Source organism: Nicotiana tabacum, chromosome 12 (genome assembly GCF_000715075.1).
Source record: "Nicotiana tabacum cultivar K326 chromosome 12, ASM71507v2, whole genome shotgun sequence".
In the NCBI taxonomy this organism is placed as follows: Eukaryota; Viridiplantae; Streptophyta; class Magnoliopsida; order Solanales; family Solanaceae; genus Nicotiana; species Nicotiana tabacum.
In genome coordinates, this window is record NC_134091.1 from 52,403,729 (window position 1) to 52,424,157 (window position 20,429).

At 37.5% G+C, this 20,429-nt stretch overlaps 1 protein-coding gene across 3 annotated transcripts; it reads right to left on the bottom strand.

The window, feature by feature from the left end:
• Positions 1 to 245: 245 nt before the first annotated feature.
• Positions 246 to 14,922, bottom strand: LOC107764341 (putative inactive ATP-dependent zinc metalloprotease FTSHI 4, chloroplastic). 3 transcript variants are annotated; one of them, XM_075226474.1, is made up of 17 exons: positions 14,525 to 14,922; positions 14,165 to 14,420; positions 13,271 to 13,646; positions 11,987 to 12,245; positions 7,864 to 7,995; positions 6,289 to 6,363; positions 6,081 to 6,206; positions 5,868 to 5,977; positions 5,716 to 5,794; positions 5,492 to 5,629; positions 5,282 to 5,393; positions 2,839 to 3,002; positions 2,655 to 2,760; positions 2,452 to 2,528; positions 1,856 to 1,999; positions 1,613 to 1,776; positions 246 to 857 (listed from the first exon to the last, which is right to left on the bottom strand). In XM_075226474.1, the coding sequence occupies exons 1-16, from the start codon at positions 14,756 to 14,758 to the stop codon at positions 1,633 to 1,635; spliced, it is 2,532 nt and encodes an 843-aa protein (XP_075082575.1). In that variant the 5' UTR covers positions 14,759 to 14,922; the 3' UTR covers positions 246 to 857; positions 1,613 to 1,632. The 3 variants fall into 3 exon arrangements, with proteins under 3 accessions (XP_075082575.1, XP_075082577.1, XP_075082576.1); XM_075226476.1 differs by having other exon boundaries at positions 246 to 820; positions 14,525 to 14,917; XM_075226475.1 differs by having other exon boundaries at positions 246 to 853; positions 14,525 to 14,917.
• Positions 14,923 to 20,429: the final 5,507 nt, after the last annotated feature.

A 20,429-nucleotide genomic window follows, 5' to 3' on the forward strand; every position in this document is an offset into this window, starting at 1 on the left:
TGAACCATTTGGCCCGCGGTCCCGAGCCTGGACCGGCCCACTTGCCACCCTTACCCACTAGCCAGAGAAGGCGGGGCGAAGAGAGGTAGTGAGACTACTGCAGTTAAGCTGGCATTATTTAACTTTTCTTTTTTTGGTTTTCCGCTTCTCAAGCGGCGTGACAGATAACACAATACTGAGTATGTCTAGGAATCTGTTCTAAAATGGTATTGGCTTAGCATGATCATAAAAAGAGGCCAACCTCAGAGAAAAAAGCTCAAGAATTTAATCACGCTAGCTGATGAGGGAAAGCAATGAATTTGAGTTCAGAATACAGCAAAACTAACACTGCACTAACTGATCTAAAAGTAATTATGACAATGGTATCACCACTATAACCTATTTTGAAGCAGAGGAAGTTGAATCTCCAGTTATTACAAAATTTTCGATGGGACTTTTAAGGGACAGGGAAGGGGGTTGGAGTTGGTGTAGGAATAATTACAAAATTTAACTAAAAGGCACTTTCCCGACCAGTGGGGAACCCAGCTGAGTTGATGGACTGATTGGACTAAAAGGGCCACCTTGTATCCCATCATCTAGAATAAGTTTCTTCGCCCCTCTTGAGTTTCTTTTCCTTGTGCTGCTAATTTTTCAGCTTGGCATTCCTCCAAAACACTCCACAAGCGGCTAGCTTTTAAGCTGGCCTCGTCGGAATAATTTATTATCTCACATGAAGATATGCATAGCATAGCCGCGGACTAGATCTAATCTCAAAAAACATGAATATGCTACAGATGTCAAGACACTTCTTCGAGCAATGCGAGTGGCTGGCTCCTTATATCTAAAACAAACAACAAATGAAGAGTACAGCAGCCTGCCTGCAACCAATTACGCAAATCAGGAGGAACATTGATTAATACCCCCTCCGTCCAGTTTGCTTGCCACACTTTGACTTTGCATAATAATTAAGAGAAGCTGAAAATGTTTAGTTATCTGTTGAGAGACATGTATCATTTTTTGACTTTCTGTATTGCAGAATGATATAATAAGGATAAATTTGTATTGACAACAATAAAAGTAGGACCCACAAAACATTTTGCAGTATTTTAAGATGTACTAAAATTTCTACTTAAGGAAAGGGAACAACATTGTGGGACAACTCAAAAAGGAACGTAGTATGAGCATTTCTGGACAGAGGCAGGTAAAAAATTTCCCAAACTAATTTGTTTGTGCTATAATAATGACGAATATGTTTCTGGCTTGCATCTCCAGGCACTAAGCCATTAATGGCAAGTTACTCCTGCTTAAAGTGAAGGTTGAGTAGTCATATGCTTCAACTCAGTTTAGCAAATGTTCACAAGCTTTATGCTGATTACTAAGCTCACTGGGTTACAAACTCAACTTTGCTTTTAGTGAACAGGTCAGGATCTACACTAACAAACCCCCCAACCCCACCCCAAAAAAAAGCCTTTCCTGGTCCAATAATATGCATTTAATTTTTAGAAAATAATATGGGCCAAGCAATAATGCAACTCAGGCAATCAGGAAATGACGTCACATTCTCATGGAATTAAAACAAACAAAATAAAGTCATAGCTGCACAACATATGCCACCCAGAACTAGTGTCAAAACCTGTATTTGTTATTTGGATGCTATAGGAAATGACTGGGCATCAGAAGCTGTGGTTTCTCCTTGTCTTCTTCAATTTCAACTGATGCTGCAGCTTTTATTTCCTCGACCCTTTTATCCCATATACCATCTATTAGCTTCCACGTTTCATCACTAATTATCTGGGTCTGCGTAAAAAAAGAAATGCCATCAATACATAGAGTATTCATCATAAAGATCACTAAATACAGCATCCATTGTGCTTACCTCCATAGGTCGTGGTGCACCAAAAGTTGAAAATCCAACATTTCCAGGTGCAAATGTCACCCTCCCTGGAAGTGAAACCCCATGGACTCCCCACCTTCCAGCATATATAAGGGCTCCATATTCATCAACAGGACTCACAGTAGGCTGAAAAATGAAAGAAACTTTAAAACTACAAATGCTATTTTGCAGCAACATTCAAGTAGAAGAGTAATATTAAGCAAGCAGAGTGGCCAAGCACGAGAGGGGAAAAAAAGCAAGAGGCAGTTGCTCGTATGCCACCGACAGTAAGCACAATGGCATTTTCCGAGTGAATAGGTGTTGTCGATCTCTAAATTATGCAACATGTAACCCAAGAGCTTGGACACAAGCCCAGTTTGCCTGTATGCCAAATCTACTCCAAAGAACACCGAACCAGTACAACCTCCTCGAAAATGTTTTATCAATGACGTAAGTGTACTCTGGAAGGCTCCTTCTTAGTTGTTTTTATTTCTTTTTCTTTTTTGGGGAGGAAAGAAAAGGAATAGAAAAGAAGAAAATTGCATAACTCTTCCTCAATCAAATCAGTAAAACCGCTGGCAAGAGAAGTAACGAATCACCTGAGGACTTTTAGGCGAGCTTTTGTATATGCTCCAAATTTCATCAGCTTTGATCTCTCCTTCCTCAAGCAACACATCTGATCAATAGTCAACACACAAGCATGAGCCAATCAACAGTAAGTATCCAAAGCCAGTTGCACAATTTTACAAATCTTGGAGACAATCCTTAAAGTGGCTAGATAATCAAGATTAAATAACTTTACCTGTAATTGTCTCTACAGCGGCATGGTTCTCCTTTAGAATAGACAAACATTTCTCCATGGCATATCTCATGTACTCATCTCTAAGTGCTTCAATTTTAGAAGGGAGCTGCAAAACACAATAACAAGAATGCAAATTAGACATCTAATAAACTTATAGCTTATATAAAATCCAGTATATACTCACGTTTGGTACGAGATCTCTCTGGTATCTGTAATAAGCTTTTCCCAAGGCAGTCAACCCTGTCTGAAGTATCAAAAATTCTGCAAGCCTGGAAGCTTCTAAAGTTGCTTTTGCAGAGATCCAACATAGATTGTCAACTCCAAACATTTTTTCCTCAATTACTCTGGCTACAGAGTCGATCTATCAGTGGTCCACATGAAAGAATCAAACCAAGCAAAAGGAAAATAACAAAGAAACAAAAAAAAGGCCTTTTAAGCAGGGTTCATATTGTAACACGTGATGTCTATTTATCTTTGATATTAGGGGTATTTCCATGGATTTTCCATGTTATTGTGTTCATACAGATGTATTGAATCTATCATGTTCTAAATTGTGCAACCTCTCAAACCAATGCCTTGCAAGCTTTGAAACTTTGAAAAAGATGTAATAAAGCACAAACTTAGAGACATTACAAGACGAACAGATTACCAGTTTGAATTATGATAAATCTACGAGACTACGATAATGGCTATACTTTTGTTAAGAATATTGATGGAAATTTATAAAAGAGGAAGAGAATTTTGCAAATGACATTCATTGACCTAGAAAAAGCAGAGTGTAAAAGAAGTGCTGAGACAAAAGGAATTTATATCAAGTATATAACGCTATAAAAGATATATAGATGACAGTCACAAGTATGAAAAATAGCGGAAGAAGATATGCAGAAGTATCCCATAATCGTGAGTTTATACCAAGGATTTGCCTTGAGTCCTTGTTTGCCCCTGTTATGGATAACCTAACCAATAGTATTTAGAATAAAGTTCCATGGTGCATGTCATTTTTAGATGATATTATGTTAATCGACGAAACTAAGCAACGAAATTAACCAAAAGCTCGAACTATGAAAGCACTATAGAGCATTCTTTTAGGGTAACTAAAATTAAGACAGAGTACATGCGTGATAGATTATGATGATGATCATGGTGATGATGATGTAACACACAGAACAAAAAATTGGATTGTTGAGAGTGCTATGGGACAGGAATCTAACCAACAAAATGGAAAGGAAGCTTTATCAAAATGGTCGTGAGAATGAAGGGCCTTAGATAAGGGAGCACTATGCGACAGGAAGACCGAAATCGTTGAAGAAAGAATGTTGGGTATTAGATGAGTACCGTTGAAACCCAGATGTGCAGTCATATAATGTTACATACATTCAAAATGATCATGTTCTACGGTTCTAGTAGCAAAATATCCACATAGACAATAACAATTAGCTGGGATTAAGGCTTTATTATTGTGGTCGCACATATATTAAGCTGGTGTTTGCCATGAACCCCTTTTTGGTCTTTTTTAGCTTGGTCAGACACTTGTATGTCAATGCAGGAAGTAATGTTGAATTTTAGAGGACCCTTAGTCCAAAATGCTTTAATTTGACTTAAACAAATTAATAACCTGTATTAAAGTGATTTACGCTCTAGTTAAGCGAAACGCTCATAGAGAATTCATATATCCGACCCTAACTAGTCGGAAATAGAAGCTCAGAATATTGATTGATTGATTAATATGAGTAAGTATAGGCTTAAATTCCCAATATTTCTACCTAATGATTGTAACCACTTTTAATATATCTGGAATTATCTCATTTTTGGTTTAATTTGAATTCCTTTTTCCTTTTTTGATAATTGATAGTAAGGTTTTATTTGAATTCTTACAGCAGCAGTGACATAACCAAGAAGTTATGAATGTCAAAGCTTCCAATTTTAAAACTTTCCATACGAAATTACAGTCAAATATTTCAGTAACTGAGCTCCTGGAGTCAACATAGAAGGTTAAGGTCATTGTACTCCTATCTAGCATACTCCTTGGCTCTGATGGGTAGCTTGTTCCGCAACTTAACTCTCGACAACCTCACAGCTGATATGCTTGAAGACTCACTGGTGGGTAGAGATCACCATTTGGAGGGTTTATCAGGGATAGACATTCTTACGCTGTAAAATGAACAGGAGTTGAAACATAGATTCAGGAAAACATCACCCAAGTAGAGATATACAGAAAGGTTCCTGAACCTCTTCTTTTTTTTGGGCAAGGTAGAAAGGTACCTTCACATCAAGTTTACTTCCAACAAAAACTCTAATATTTTCCCCTAAGTTTACTTAAGCTACTACAGTATCTCCCATCCTCAATATATTGATCCAGCATTGTTTTACCTTAACGAACTTTCCCATTCTCAAGGACTTGCTTAGCAAATTCCTCAGTTAATATTCTCCTTATCTAAATAATAAAGTAGCAGGAAGCTGCAGAGAACCTAAGAAAGTCACATAACGTGTTATAGTACAATACCATTGTTGGAGATGGGAACAGTGAGAAACCGATTTCAAACAAAAGATCCATAAAGAAGATTCACACAAGTGTTTATAGAACGACAATATTGAACACAGAAATATTATTTCATTTTCCAACTTACGAGCACATGCACGGACTATTGAGTTCACATAATCTGCTTTCCTTTTAAACACTCTGCCTCCAATTTCCATGAATTGCATATTGGGCTGACTACGGATGGATTTGATATCCGTCTGTCATTATACCAAAGACCAAATATACAGGAATATGAGCACATTGCAAATTTAAGAAATACTAAGAATGAGTAACATGATATCTGTATGAGTTAAACCTCAGTGAATGGTCGGTAGGGATCTGGAAGGTAACATGCAAGAACTGCAACAGCAGCTTCTCTGTAAGCTAGTCTCAGTGTTAGCTCCTCAGGGACCTCAGTGCTATCTTCTTGACCCGTTTCAAATGTACCCTTTTGCTGTAATATTATATGATATAACATGAACATAATGACCTGATTCAAACATATAAAAGATGCTGCACATCTCAATTTTTAGCACCTACCCTCTTCAAGGCCTCAAGAAGTTCATCTCGTCCAATATAATCTAAGTCTTTCCTCGCAGTCAATATTCCAGCTTCATTCCTGCCCAGAAGAAGGTGTGAGCTAGTCCCTCCAAATGCTGAATTAAAAGGAATTACAGTTGAGGATTATGTACAATATATTTTGAAGTTCAGCTCCAGTAAAATCTTCTGTGAGCTCTGCAATTTCCTGTAACAAAGTGTCCTTTTCCTCTTCTGACCGGAAAAATTTATTTCGAGCATGTACCTGAGATATTTGAAATGAGGATCAAACATACTGACACAAGAAATCCAGACAATCTTCTAAAGATTAATAGATGTCAATCATTAGTGAGCAAGCAGCGACATACCATCAATATGGCCAATCTACCGTCTTTTGAGGGCAAACCGACCCTAATAATCTTGTCAAAACGACCCTTTCTTAACAGCGCAGGATCAAGAATGTCCAATCTATTGGTTGCACCAATAACTAATACCTGATAAATCAGCATTTAACAGCAAACCTTAGAAGCTCCTATTACTTCTCTATGGGAAACCATCATCTTAACTATACTGTACCTGTGATGTTGACACTTTAAATCCATCCATTTCCGTCAATATCTGAAGAAGCCCCTGTTCCCTCTCTGCACCACCCTAAGAAAGCAAACACATGTCGTTTAATACATAAAATTATTTCAACGCAGTGCAGATGTATGTTAATTAACGAAATTAGTGAGCGAACCAACTGAACGTACTATGGAGAAGCAAGACGTTTAGTATTAGAAGTAATACAGAATATATGTATTGTAGATTTAGCTCCCCATAACAAGAATGAAGTTGAAGTGATATTAGACGGGACTGCAGTTCCTAGGGTAGACAATCCAGATATTTAAACTCAGTGTTCTAGATGAATGGTATGACAGATCAAGAGATAACAGATAAACTAGAATAGCTTAAATAGAAGGGTGCAGCAGGACAGCTCTGCAGTAGGAAGATATTTACCCCCGTGAAAGGCAAATTCTATAGGAGAATTGTGAGACCAAAACTATTATACGGGGTGATTGTTGAGCCTATAAGGCCTAAGATGTTCACAAGATGAGTGTCATAGAAATGTAAATGTTAGAATAGATATACGATTATACAAGATTTGACATGATCATAAAATGATTACAGTCACTAAAAGGTGCAAGTAGCACATATAGAGGATAAAACAAGAGAAAGTAGTCTCAGATGGTTCGGCTATGTTCTCTGTGGACTTCCAATTGCACCGGTCTATAACTATGACACTACGATAATCAAAAGTGTTAAGATCGAGAGGAGGCAGAACTAACATCACGTGAAAAGAAGTTGTTTGCCAACAGTCTCTCGATATCTGTGAAAACTTAGAAAAACATAACATACTATAATCAAAAGATCCTTATAGGCAACACCAACTAGTTTGAATTAAGGCTTAGTCATGTTGATACACTTACATACCTTTGGTGTTCGCCAGGAGTCTTTTTAGATTGTTCAGAGTATTGTATGTCGGTAATGCAGAGAACCTCTAGTGTTAGAGAACTCCTAATTTATTTGTAAAGACAAATTATTGAAAGGAAACGGTCCACTGGAGCTGACCTATTTCCTATTCCCAACTAGTTCAGGATTGAGGCACAGTTATTGTTTTTCTGGTAGTGACAAGTCTTCAATATATTATTCAATATTGCACTTGTGGATACCATTATACCAAAAGGCTAAGCAATAGTCAAAGTAAAGATGACCACCAAATTGACAAAGGAGCACCTGAAAACAAACTATCCACTAGATGCGCTTAAGTTAATCTAAGTCCCTCTATTTAACCCCCTAACCAAAAGAAAACCCACCCTTTATTGCTTTTTTTTTTTTTTGAGTAAGCACCTTTTTTCTTGCTTTTTTGTACATTTGTTGTATAGGTTTAGAAGTGACAGACACAATAGCGTGTAGGCACAGCTCTTAGAGAACAAGGATATGGAAATATCTGCAGATGGGTTAAGAAGACATGCATCCAAGTTTCATATGAACTTGAACGTCATTTCATAATTACCAGTGAAGAGTGATATCTCAAAACCAAAAATTACTAACGGGAGAATAAGTTATTTATTATGCAAAGAAAAAAAAGAAAAAGATATTGTATCATACCCCACCAATATCTGGTCCACCACGTTTGCTGCCAATTGCATCTATCTCATCAATGAAAATAATAGAAGGAGCAAATGATCTGGCACTGGAAAAAAGGTCCTTCACACGTGAAGCAGCCACACCGGCAAACATCTGCATAGATGTGAAAGGTTAGACGCTACAAATGCTGCCAAAACAAAAGGAGAAATTCCTGAATCAAATATTGGAGTGCTAGTATAGATAGTACACACATATGGAAGTAAAGAAGCCTAGGCTAAGGGCCTTAGGGCACATGCTTCTGGTTTTGTCTACTTCCTCCTACTTATTTTTCCCTATCTTGGGTTACATTCTGCTGAAGGTTTAAAGAATATTGCTGAAGTCACCAACTCGTTTGATAAGCAGGAAAAAAGATATCTGCTTTTTGGGATAATGGGTACATATTCTTAGGACATGCTGTCCCTCTATTACAGCTAGACAAAGAAGGAATGCTGACTAATAGAGCTAACCCAAACTCCATAGCATGAAGGAGAAACAACAAGGTATACATAGTGGCAAGGGATAAAAGGAACGTGGAAAATTTTATCACCATTTTCTGACCCACATGCACTTTGAAATAGGCAATTTAGTGCTCTGAAATAATTTTACCCTTTCCCTTGGACTCAATTTGACTGGGATAAAGCCGTTCCTACAATAATTAGCATTTTTGTTTGGAATCTCCTATTTGACTTTGTATGCGGGGATTTCAGAATCAGTTAAGGAAATAAATTTAGCGGTTGTGGTTTCAGACGAAAAAGAAATTTGAACAGTCTATTTCCATAACTTTTCATGATACGATGGCATTATAGTAGTGAGCGCTTTTACTTCTCAGATCGGCAAGTACTTCTTCCAAACGGTGATGAAGCGGCATAAAATGTAACATCAAAGCCCGACTTCCGCATGAATGAGACAAAGTGCATTACAAAATAGAACGCAGCACTCTCCTGGAGATAGAAAGGAACTTGTAACACAATATTCTAGTAAATAAGTTCTTCATAAATAGAAGATGATGCATCCACTTTTGAATGGATCAACTGTAGGGGCACTCAATCCCTCAACTTTAACTACTTTTGCTCTTCTTTATACCAAATAAGTGAAATGATCCTTCCCCTTCCACATTTACTTCCACTCCTCCAACCTTACTATTTACACCCCAACGAAGTAATGAATTGTGAGACCATCTCATCTTAAGACTTAAGCTACAGAGAGAGCACACATTTAAATACAACAACATACCCAGTATTATCCCACAAGAGCACACATTTAAATACTTAAGTATATTACGTGCCAGCACAATTCCTTACATGTGCGTCACGCATTCAAGCTGTGGAATCAGCCATTGATGCTTGCATCAGGGTAGGCTGTCTACATCACACCCCTTGGGGTGCGGCCCTTCTTCGGACCCTGTGTGAATGCGGGATACTTCGTGCATTGGGCTACCCTTTTAGTGAGATTTGAACCCGGGATCTTTTGTTTGCTCCGCAAGGTAGTCAGAGCCAGCCAGTTTTTCATTAAACAGGCTTGCCAGCTCTGATACCATATTGAATTCTATGATCATCTTATCTAAAAGCATAAACTATTAGAATAAGCACACGTTTAAGCATTCTACTTATATTATGTAATTAAAAGAAAATGAATAACTTAAAATTTGTAAAAGAACTCAGAAAGTAATTTAGAGGAATTTGTTTTCCTCCAAATCACTTTCTAACTTTTAAGTCTTATTCACGGTGTCAGATCGAGGATTAAGACAGGTTCAAAGCGGGTTTAATTCTAGCTATTGCAGCCAATTTAACAATAATGAAGTTTTTTTTAGAGAAATTTGTGGCGAAGGCAGAGACTTGCCGGGGGTGATTTGGATGTTCAACCCTTTGCGGTTATTGTGAAGGAAGATTCGACTTGTTGAAGATTATATGAAGAAGACTGGGCAAATTTATTTTGTCAGAAAATTCAGGTCAAAGAGGAGATTTGTTAGTCGTTTGCCCTCATTTTCTTATCATGTTTGGGTTTCGGCAACACATTTACTATAATTGATTTTTTCATAAATTTGTCATAATTGGCTTTTCCCTTTTCCATTTTTTTTTTGAGAAGGTAAGTTCCTAACTATAAGTTGTGTATAGAGTTCCCTTTTTATTTTTATATATTTATTTTGTACTTTCTCCTAGCGATAGGAAGGTGTGGAGGTCGAAGATTAAGATGGTGCGTTGACAGGTAGTTGTAAGTTTCTCCTAGGTTTACCAGTAGTACTAGTATATTCTTGTTGTTGGTTGAAAGTTACTTCCTTTTAGTTTGTTATTTTATCTGGTACGTAGTAACCTCGTCCATTTTTTTTTGAAAATTGCTACTGGAAATTGTTGCTCCCTGATTGTTACTATTAGATGCAACTCTTTCTCCCTTTTACTGGAAATTGTTGCTCCCTGATTGTTACTATCTGATGCTACTTTTTCTCTTCTTTTTCCTTATCGTCTTTTGTCTCCCTCGTCTTTCTTTCTTCTTCTTCTTCTTTTTCCCTTTTCTTCCTTTCCACCTTATCTTAAGCAGAGGGTATATCGGAAACAACCTCTCTACCTCTCCAGGTAGGGGTAAGGTCTGCATACACACTACCCTCCCCATACCCCACTTGTGAGATTATACTGGGTATGTTGTTGTATTTTGTACTTTCTCCCTTTTTATTATTTTTATTTTTATTCTTTGAATAGGAGAGCTCAACCTAACTAGCTTATTTTACCGCTTGGGCTTCTCTCTCGACACTCGGCACATGGAGCTACTTTTGGCTTCTTTATCTATCTCTGAATTCAGCCCATCGAGCCAACCGCTTTCTCTCTTCATATTGCTCTGGGCTTCTCTCTCAATTCAGCCCATTGGCTACTCTGGGCTTCTACATATCTCTCTCTAATTCATCCTATCGCGCTCGTGACATAGCTCCAACTCCACTCATTAGCTTGTTGAGTCTAATTTGTCCCCCTCTACTTCATGCTCACTCTTGTTAAGGTAACAGGTTGATAAGAATTTAAATCTTCAACTCCCGTGTAAACCCTAGAACTGGGTTACACGTGCCGGAGGAAGTTAGGGAATACACTTGTCCCTTATTGGTTGTGTAGGCTTTCCAAAAGAGTCAATAATGCTCTGGGTCACTCCACCCATTATCTTAAGGTTTTGGGTTGAGGCACAAATTCTTTCGCACCAAACATAGTCAGCTGTTAGATAAATTTTCCTACAGACCGATGTAGAAAGTTAGATAGTGCTCAAACATGAGATATCTTGCTTTTGCTAACCGATCATACCCAGGATGATTACTTCGGGCTATTAATTTCTGAGGAGTTTCTGGACATTAACAATTGAAACATGTCCGTGGAGACCACAACATAGGACAGGCCATCAAAGAATCATCTATAAGCTTTACCAGCATCCTAATTAAAGTCTATCCTGCTACTGTGGGGAACTAAGACTGACAGTTGATGGTCCACGATCCAGCTTTGTAGCATCGCGAATATAGCACAAAAAGCAGGTAACAACAACAACAACAAAAAACCCAGTGAAATCCCACAAAAAGCAGGTAAGTGATTACAAAAGGTTTACTAGAAGGAAGGAATGACCGAAGACGTTCAGTTCAGTCGTGCTAATTTATAGCATCCAATAAGATATCCCACAATGTTTTTGTTCAGATATAAAGAACTGAAAATAAGCTAAAGCAAAATTGGAAAGAGAAACAAGATTTATATGTTAAAAAATAAAAAGAAAGAAACAAATGAACAAACATGCAAGTGTTTACCAGAAATAAACAAAACAGGTTCAAGAAACAGAAGACAGAAGCTAATGAAAACTTTGTTATCTTTAACATGCAATTGTTGGAATACGGCAGGAAAACCAGGAATATGTTCATCGATAATTTTGCAACTTAAAAGTATGGATTTGCCAATATAATTGGAATGCAGCTTTCATTTTTGAGTCCATTATAGCTGATTGTCATAGATGCCGTGTTTAACCCTGTAAGTGCATGTTGTTACCCAAAACACAAATCAATTAACAAAACTTTCACAATCTTGCAACTGTCAGAATTTACTCATCCATTTTAGTGTATCTGAAGGTTGCAATCGTGAGTACTTCTCACCTCAACAAAATCAGTACCATTAGCAGCAAAAAAAGGTAATCCCGCTTCTCCAGCTATAGCTTTTGCCAGAAGTGTTTTACCAGTTCCAGGAGGACCATGGAGAAGCACACCTTTTGGACAATAAATCCCTTTGTTTTGAAACTCGTCTTCATTCTTCAGTATTCGGACAATCTCTTGAAGCTCTCTCTTAATATATTCTTGCCCAGCGAAATCATCAAAAGTTATACCAGTTTTTTCTTCTGCTGATATGAATTTTGCTCTGATGGCAGATGGTAAAAAGAGAATTACAATCTAATGTTGCATTAAGGGGTCAAACTGTAGTCCAGTTAAGAATACAGATATGTTAATAACAGAAAAGGTTATTCTGCAGTGAGGTTGCTTTCCCCATTTTCCAATAGTCATAAAACAGTAGCAGAAAAGATAAAAATACAGAAACAAGCTTCTTGCATGCAAAACTAAATCATCTCCTTTTTTTTTTTTCCTTATTTGCATTTATCACTTTTTTTTAATTTGTAATTAGCATTTATCATTGTTACTCAAGAAACTCCAAAATGTTCATACCTTTTTGATTCCCTTCACCCCTTACACACTTCACGTATATGCAAGTTGACAAGCGTGCATAAACATAACAAATACAGCAAGCAAATGACCAGTATAACACTTCTATTGACTGAAAAGCAAATAGTAAAAAGAAACAAAAAGAACAGAACAACAATAACAACAAATAAGAAGGAATTCTTAGGAAATAAGCAATCATATGCATTGTGACAGCTATTTTCCAAGTAAAGCAAGAAGAATTTAGACCACAGGGTTCTAGAATAAAATCCACAAAAAGGAAGGAAAAAAAGAAGTCAGAAAGATTTTGATGCTTAATCGCAAGACTAACATTTTCAACGGTGATTCAGAAAAGCACAATTCACAAACCAAGTGAAGACCTATTGGAGTTCTAAGACTTTGAGCTTTGCTCCAATGACTACATTTCCAGGCACTAGGCATACATGTGAGCTTTGAAATTATGCCGCATTTTGGGCATTTTCACTTCCATAGTCAAGTCAAAAGTTTAGGGAAATTGGTCCTAAAGGAGAATTATTACCTATCAACAGCTCACAGTAAAATCATTCTAATTCACAACATATACAATTTCAAGCCTGGTTACAAAACAAAGGCAATACTTTGACAAAGTGAGCTTTAAGATATAAAGTCAACTTCTCTACAACATATATAACTGAAAAGGAAGTTCACAGCTAATAAACAGATAAACAAACAGCTAAAGTTTTCAATTACCGGCTCTTTCCTAATGAACCAAGGGCACGCTGCTTTTGTGGCTCGCTTATCTTTTTGGGGGCGCTTCCCAAATCGCAAGGTATTAGTTTTGAGTAAATTGGTCTCATCTTATTATCAATCCAAATGTATAAGACAACTGAAAGGGCGAGTCGCATAGACCACACAACTGCTGTTGCAACAGTAGAGTAGACTTCAGCAGGGATGTTATTCACATTATACACATCTACATTCACAAGCTGTTGATGCAACTTCCTCCAAACATCATTCCAGCAATCTATCGGCATCCGGTCAACAACATGACGCTTGAAAACAATATCCTTTCTATTTTCCCCTCCTGAGCCTTTTGTTTTTCCATCCTTGTAATATGGTAGAATCACTACAAAGAAACCAGAAATACCAAATAAAACAAACTACGGAATAAACAAAGAAAATTTAGACATCTAGACAGGAAGGATAGTGAAGATTAACTGCCCCAGTCATATTTCATGCATTGCCCATTTATCTGAAATATAACCAATAGAAAGCTGAAATGCTGTAAGATATTAGCTAGTATTAGATGTTGCATAAATGATTCTAAGTGGAAAACCATCTTGATAACTGATAACTAAGTTATAAATTTAGATATTGACAGAAATCAACAATAAAATAGTTAAAAATGACTCTGAACCTTCAATACCTAGAATTATATTCTTTCAATTTGTGCACCTGCTGCCCAAACGCACGCATAATAGTTAAGCTGGGGAACTTGACGTGTGTGCCTGCTACCTTGAATCATATTCTTTTAATTTATTATGATGCTCGATCGAAAAAAGGCCTTCTATTGCTTAGCGAGGTGTATGTGCAAAGCATTATCATAACAAAATGAAAAAAGTAACCACGTAGATAATAATTAACCTGAAACGGTCTGGCCATAGTTGGAATACTCCATAAACTGCACATTATTTGCATTGAGAAGGTTCTGAAATTGACTGTAGTCTATTTTATGAGAATTTTCGGGGTCCCACTCAGTACCCTTCAATTTTCCCTGCATAGCCAGCAATTTCCTACTCCATTCTGAAGCCAGCAGAAGCTGCCTCTCTAATTGAACATTTGCCTTTCTTTCAAATTCCTCTAACTTATTTATCCGTTCACGCTCTGCCTCCTTCAGTTTCTGATCCACATTTAACAAAATCACATAGCATTAAAAACCAATTTTACTACTGAAGTAACTATTCATAATTAACAACTTTTTACCACATTCATCATAAAATTTACCTCAAAGAGCTGCTGAGCTGACTCAGTTTCGTCATTAACAGAGTTGGAATTGGAAGTAGAAGTGGAGCCGGACTTACAGGCTTGGATATTGAGGGATTTGGAGCCAATAGAGAGGCAATTTCTCCGGCGAGGTCGGAGCTGTAAATTGAAAGGAGTGAATACAGATGGAGAGAATCTGGGTAGGGTTTTAGGAGGGAAGGAGGGTTTTAGTAAATGGATACTGCTAGATGTCATTCTTAGTTTTTCTGTTGGATTAGCTCAGACGCACTCTTTTGCTGTTCTCTTATCCATGAGTGACAAAACCTCATTTTCTACAATGCAGCGTTGAGTTGTTAGTCTACTATTTTTTTATTTTTACAACAAGGAGAGGCATGTGTCCGAATAAGAAGAGACAACATTTCTCATTTTGGCCTGAGTTATTATTAGTTACCACTTGTTTACCAAATTGGGATGATCAAGGGGTCGTGACAGCGCCTCATCCACACCTGCTACGCAAGCCAACACTTAACAACAATAAAAGAAGCAAAATTAAACATTTAACAACATACAATCATAAATAATGGATAAAGCTCCGAAATTACATAACAAATCTAAAACAAATGCAACTTCCTAAGCAACTTACCAAGAATGGTATCACTAAATACATGAGCTCTAAAGAGTACTAAATACAATGTCTGAAATAAATTATAATATTCTGATACAAATAAACAATAGCAAAAATAATAAAGGTGACTACAGAGTCTGCGATCGAATATGTCGCACTACCTCGAGTCTCTCAGATATCCAATCCCGAGACTCAGCTAGGACCAACGTATGAATCTGCACAATAAGTACAGAAGTATAGTATGAGTACAACCGATCCAATATACTCAATAGGTATCGATCCTAACCCCGACGAGATAATGACGAGGCTAAGACAAGATGCCTACTTTATAAACCTATACAGTTAGTAAGCAAGATAAGTAACAAAAGAAGTGACATGAATAAATACGAGGAATAGTAAAATGATCAATTAAAAGAAATAACTAACATGCTTTCTCAAATGTCACAAAAAAAACCTTCCGCAACAACTCAAATCCAAATGAATAAAACGATAACCATGAAATAACATAGCCAAGTCCGTAAATCTAATAGATTAAAAAAAATGAGTAAAAGATATCATATCAAATAGGACGGCAACACCCTTCGTACATTTATCTCTCATCCTCATAACTATTCGTGCACTATTTACATATCATTTTTTCTTACAAGTACGAAAACACCCTTCGTGCAATAATAATATTATCAAGAAGCACAGAAACACTCTTCGTGCATAATCACTCTTCCTCACAAGCACGGAATCACCCTTCGTGCTATTCACTCTTCCTCACCAAGCATATATAAAACAGTATCAAGCAAGGTTGGAAGAATAAATAATATCAAGAAAAGTTATTAAGCATAATACACCACGTGAGAGATAATCGTAACCTTTGCACCAGTAGGCGAGCCAATATTTCAACAAAGCTCAAACATAGCTATTAACATGTATGTTAATGATCAAGAAGTTTCACGAACTATTTAAAGCACAAAGGAAATAAGACATGAATAAGGTTAATTATACCACATGCTTAAATCGTGAAAAATATACATACACTCGTCACCATGCATATATGTCGACCTCACCACATTTATCACATAGCAAATAGACCCAAGTACAACCTAATTCCCTCAAATCAAGGTTAATCAAGACATTTATCTCTTTATCGGAATAAATCAACTCTATGACACTGCTTTCCCTTTAGAACAAGCCTCCAAATAACTCGAATCTAGGTAGATAATATTTAAATAAGTCAAAACAAACTTTAGAAACCCTCCTAGTATCAAAAGGTTTGATCTTTGCCTACTTTAGAAAAGTCAAGAACAAGTCAATCTGATCCCACAAGGTCAAAATACGAAATCAAGACCAAATCCCGATTACTTATTCTTTTCCGAATCCAAATATGTGATTTAAATCAAAATCGGACCTCAAATCGAGGTCCAAATTTTTCATAATTAGCTCTTTTAAATTTTACCCCAAAACTCCAATTTTTACACTTCAAAACCCTAGATTTAAGGGTGAAAATCTATGGAAAATTAGGAAAATAAATCAAAACTAAGTTAAAATTACTAACCATTGAAGTTGGGTGAAAATCCTCTCAAAAATTGCCTCAATTTGTGGCCCAGGTCTTAGAAATGATGAAAATAGCTAAATTTTGATTTTTGCCCTATTTTAAATCACCGGACAAAAACCTTCATCGCATTTGCGGAAGGCCCCCCGCGTTTGCGAATGTCAATGGTTAACAGACCATCGCGTTCGTGAAGGCAGCATCACATTCAGGGATGGCCAATCCCCTCCCCCCCCCCAAGCCTTTGCGTTTGCGGCCAAACCATTGTGTCGCGATGTACAAACATCCCTAGGGCCAAACCTTCTTCTACGCAATCGTGACACCTACCACGCGATTGCAAAGAGAAATTTCTCCAACACCTGAAGACACTACGCGGTCGTGAGACAAGCTCCGCGAGCGCAAAGAACAACTTCCCCGGCCCCCAAACCTCTTAGGCAATCGCGAGACAAACTCCATGATCGCAAAGTACTGCGAAACACCAAAACATAAACTATCTCAATAAGGTTCAAAATGGTCCAAAACCATCCTGAAACTCACCCGATCCCCCTCAGGCTCCAGTCCAAATATCCCAACAAGTCTATAAACCTAACACGAGTTGTCTCGTAAGCTCAAAACATAAAAAACAATATCAAAACTAGGGGTGTTAAATGGGCGGTTTGGACTGATTTTGGGCGGGTCAAGATGGGTTGAGTCAATAATTGGGCGGTCAAATGACCTGCCCAAAAGTTACTTGGACTAAGATGGGTTGGGTCAATATGGGCTAAATCTCGGGTCATAACCCAACCCGCCCAACTCTTTTCAAGCTTTACTTAATATGTATTATCTTCTTATAAATTGCATAATTATTAAATAAGATTTTTTTTATTTTGTTAGTCATATATAACATATCAAATAGAAAAAAATTATTTCTAAGATATTTTGGCAAAGTTACTCATGAATCAATTTGGGCTAAAAATTGGCCCAATTTTAAATGCGTTCATATGGGTTGGGTCAAGATGGGCTAAGTTCAATAAATGGGCTGGTCAATAACTAGCCCAACCTTGGGCGGGTCATTTGGGCTTGGGCTAAATTTGACAGCCCTAATCGAAACTAAGAACCAAGCATCAAAACTCAAAGATTTCAAATGTCTATAAACTCAAATTTCCAACTTTTAAATGTAAGCGTCGAAACGGCCTCGGGTCAATCGGGACCCAAACCAAATATACGTACAAGTTCAAAACTGTTATGTGAACCTACTGAAATCGTTAAAATTTTGATCCGAGTTCGTTTACCAACAACGTTGACCGTGGTCAACTCCAACCATATTAAGGCTTTAGAATTAGAATTTCTCTCTAAACTTTTCGGAAATCGAAATGAACCGTGCACACAAGTCATAAAACATCAAATGAAGTTGTTCAAGGTCTCAAATCACGAAATAGAAAGTTATAACTCAAAACGACCTATCAAGTCATTACATTCTCCGCCTCTAAAAGAAATGTTTATCCTCGAACGGACATAAAAATATACCTGAAGTGGCAAAAAGATCTGGATATCTACTCCTCATATTGGACTCAAACTCCCAAGCAGCCTCCTCAGTCAGCTTCCCTTTCCGAAGCACTTTCATGGAAGAAATATCATTAGATCTCAACTTTTGAACTTGCCTATCTACAATATCCATCGGTTCTTCTTCATAAGTGAAATTCTTATCAAATTATACCGTGCTGAAGTCTTGAACATGCGAATTATCTTTGTGATAATTTTGAAGTATTGAAACGTGAAATATTAAATGTACCCATGCTAGGCTGGAAGATAATTCAAGTCTATAAGCGATCTTCCCAACTCTCTCTAGCACCTCAAATAGGCTAGTGAACATCGGGCTCAACTTGCCCTTCTCAAATCTCATCACATCCTTCATAAGCGAAACTTTCAAAAGTACCTTCTCGCCCTTCATGAAAGCCATATCATGGACCTTCTTGTCCGCATAACTCTTCTGCCTACTGTTCTATCCGAAGACGATCATGAATCAACTTTACCTTATCTAAGGCATCACAAACTAAATCCATGCCCAACATCCTAGCCTCATCCGGCTGGAACCAATCAATCAGAAAGCGATATCGCCCACTATATAAAGCCTCATTTGTGCCATCTGAATGTTGCACTAATAGCTATTCTTGTAAGTAAACTTTGCCAATGGTAGAAACGGGTCACAATGGCCTCCAAAATCAATAACACATGCCCTCAATATATCCTCAAGGATCTAAATAGTCTGCTCGGGCTGACTTTCCGTCTACGGGTGAAATATCATGTTAAGCTTTACCTGCTTGTCCAACTCTTGCTGAACATCTCTCTAAAAGTGTGACGTGAACTAAGTGACACAGTCTAAAATAATAAAAAGGAGCACACTGTGCAAACAAACAATCTCTCAGATGTAGATCTGAGCAAACTTCTCTAAAGTTTAAGAAGTCATCACCAGAATGAGATGCATAAGTTTGGTCAATCTGTCCAGAATGACCAAAATAGCATCAAACTTCCTTAAAATCCATGGTAATCCTACCACAAAGTCCATAATAATACGCTCCCACTTACATTCCGGTATAACCAACATCTGAGTCAAACTACCTAGTTTCTAATGTTCATGCTTCATCTGCTGGCAATTCAAAGACCGCGAAACATGCCCAACAATGTCCTTTTTCATCTTCAACCACCAGTAATGTTGCTTCAAATCACGATGCATCTTCGTAACACCTAGATTAATAGAATAACTCGAGCCTGTGAGCCTCCTCAAGAATTAACTCTCTCAAACCATCAACATTAGGAACACAAATCCGACCCTGAAGTCGCAATATACCATAATCTCTAATAACCATCTTCTTGGTGATACTCCCCTACACCGTGTCCTTAAGAACCAACAAATGTGAATCATTATACTGGCAAGCCTTGATACGCTCAAACAAGGACGACAGTGAAACAATACAAGCAAGAACCCTACTAGGCTCCGAAATATCCAATCTCACAAATCTATTATCCAAGGCCTGAACATCCATAGTCAAAGGCCTCTCCTTAGTTAGAATAATTGCTAAACTACCCATACTATTTGCCTTTCTACTCAAGGCATCAGCTATCACATTTGTCTTCCCCAAATGATAGGAGAAGGGATTCACTCGGTTGCTGAAAAGGTGGGGTTACTTCTTTAGATGTTGGTAGGCTAATGGAGCACAAGTTGTTCGGCTTATTTGGGTAGTGCATTGGATACTAGAGCAGTGTGGATGACTCTCAAGAAAGTTCTAGTGAATTCAAGCTTCATATGCGGTATTTGAGGATTTTTCCCGATTTGTATATGGCTAAGATATGAAAATTTCATTGGAAGGTGTCGAGACTTACGGAATTTCTATATCATAAGTGGTTATATATTTAGTATCAGAGAGGTTGAGGGAAAAACTTCATATTCACAAAAAGTCTCTTCATAGTAGAAATCTCGATTGCAGTATTTTGGGTGCTTAAAAGGGAATATAAGGGCTTATGGGTCTTAAGACGATGTGGTTTCATGTTAGGATATCTTGTAGTAAGCTTGGGGTTAAATATCGTAGTGTACTGGCAGAGGAAAATTTTATCTTGAAGGCAAGTCGAGAGAGACTCGAAGAAAAAGGACAGCTTGGTTGTGGGGTGGATCAGCATAGCAATAGGATATATCTGTTCTTTTGGTCTGATGAGGCTTTATAGGTATTGTGTGGCAACACTCTTGGGTTTGGCGACCTGCGTGACTTGGTTGAGTTAGAGGGATT

Bases quoted from the DNA above. Each gene is read 5' to 3' on its own strand.
- LOC107764341 (XM_075226474.1), bottom strand. From the start codon at position 14,758: ATGACATCTAGCAGTATCCATTTACTAAAACCCTCCTTCCCTCCTAAA. The intron at 3,003-5,281 runs GTAAGTTGGAAA...TCGACTCTGTAG, and splicing joins AATAGTCCGTGCATGTGCTC to CCAGAGTAATTGAGGAAAAA. The intron at 2,529-2,654 runs GTAAAGTTATTT...ACTATTGATCAG, and splicing joins CGCTGTAGAGACAATTACAG to ATGTGTTGCTTGAGGAAGGA.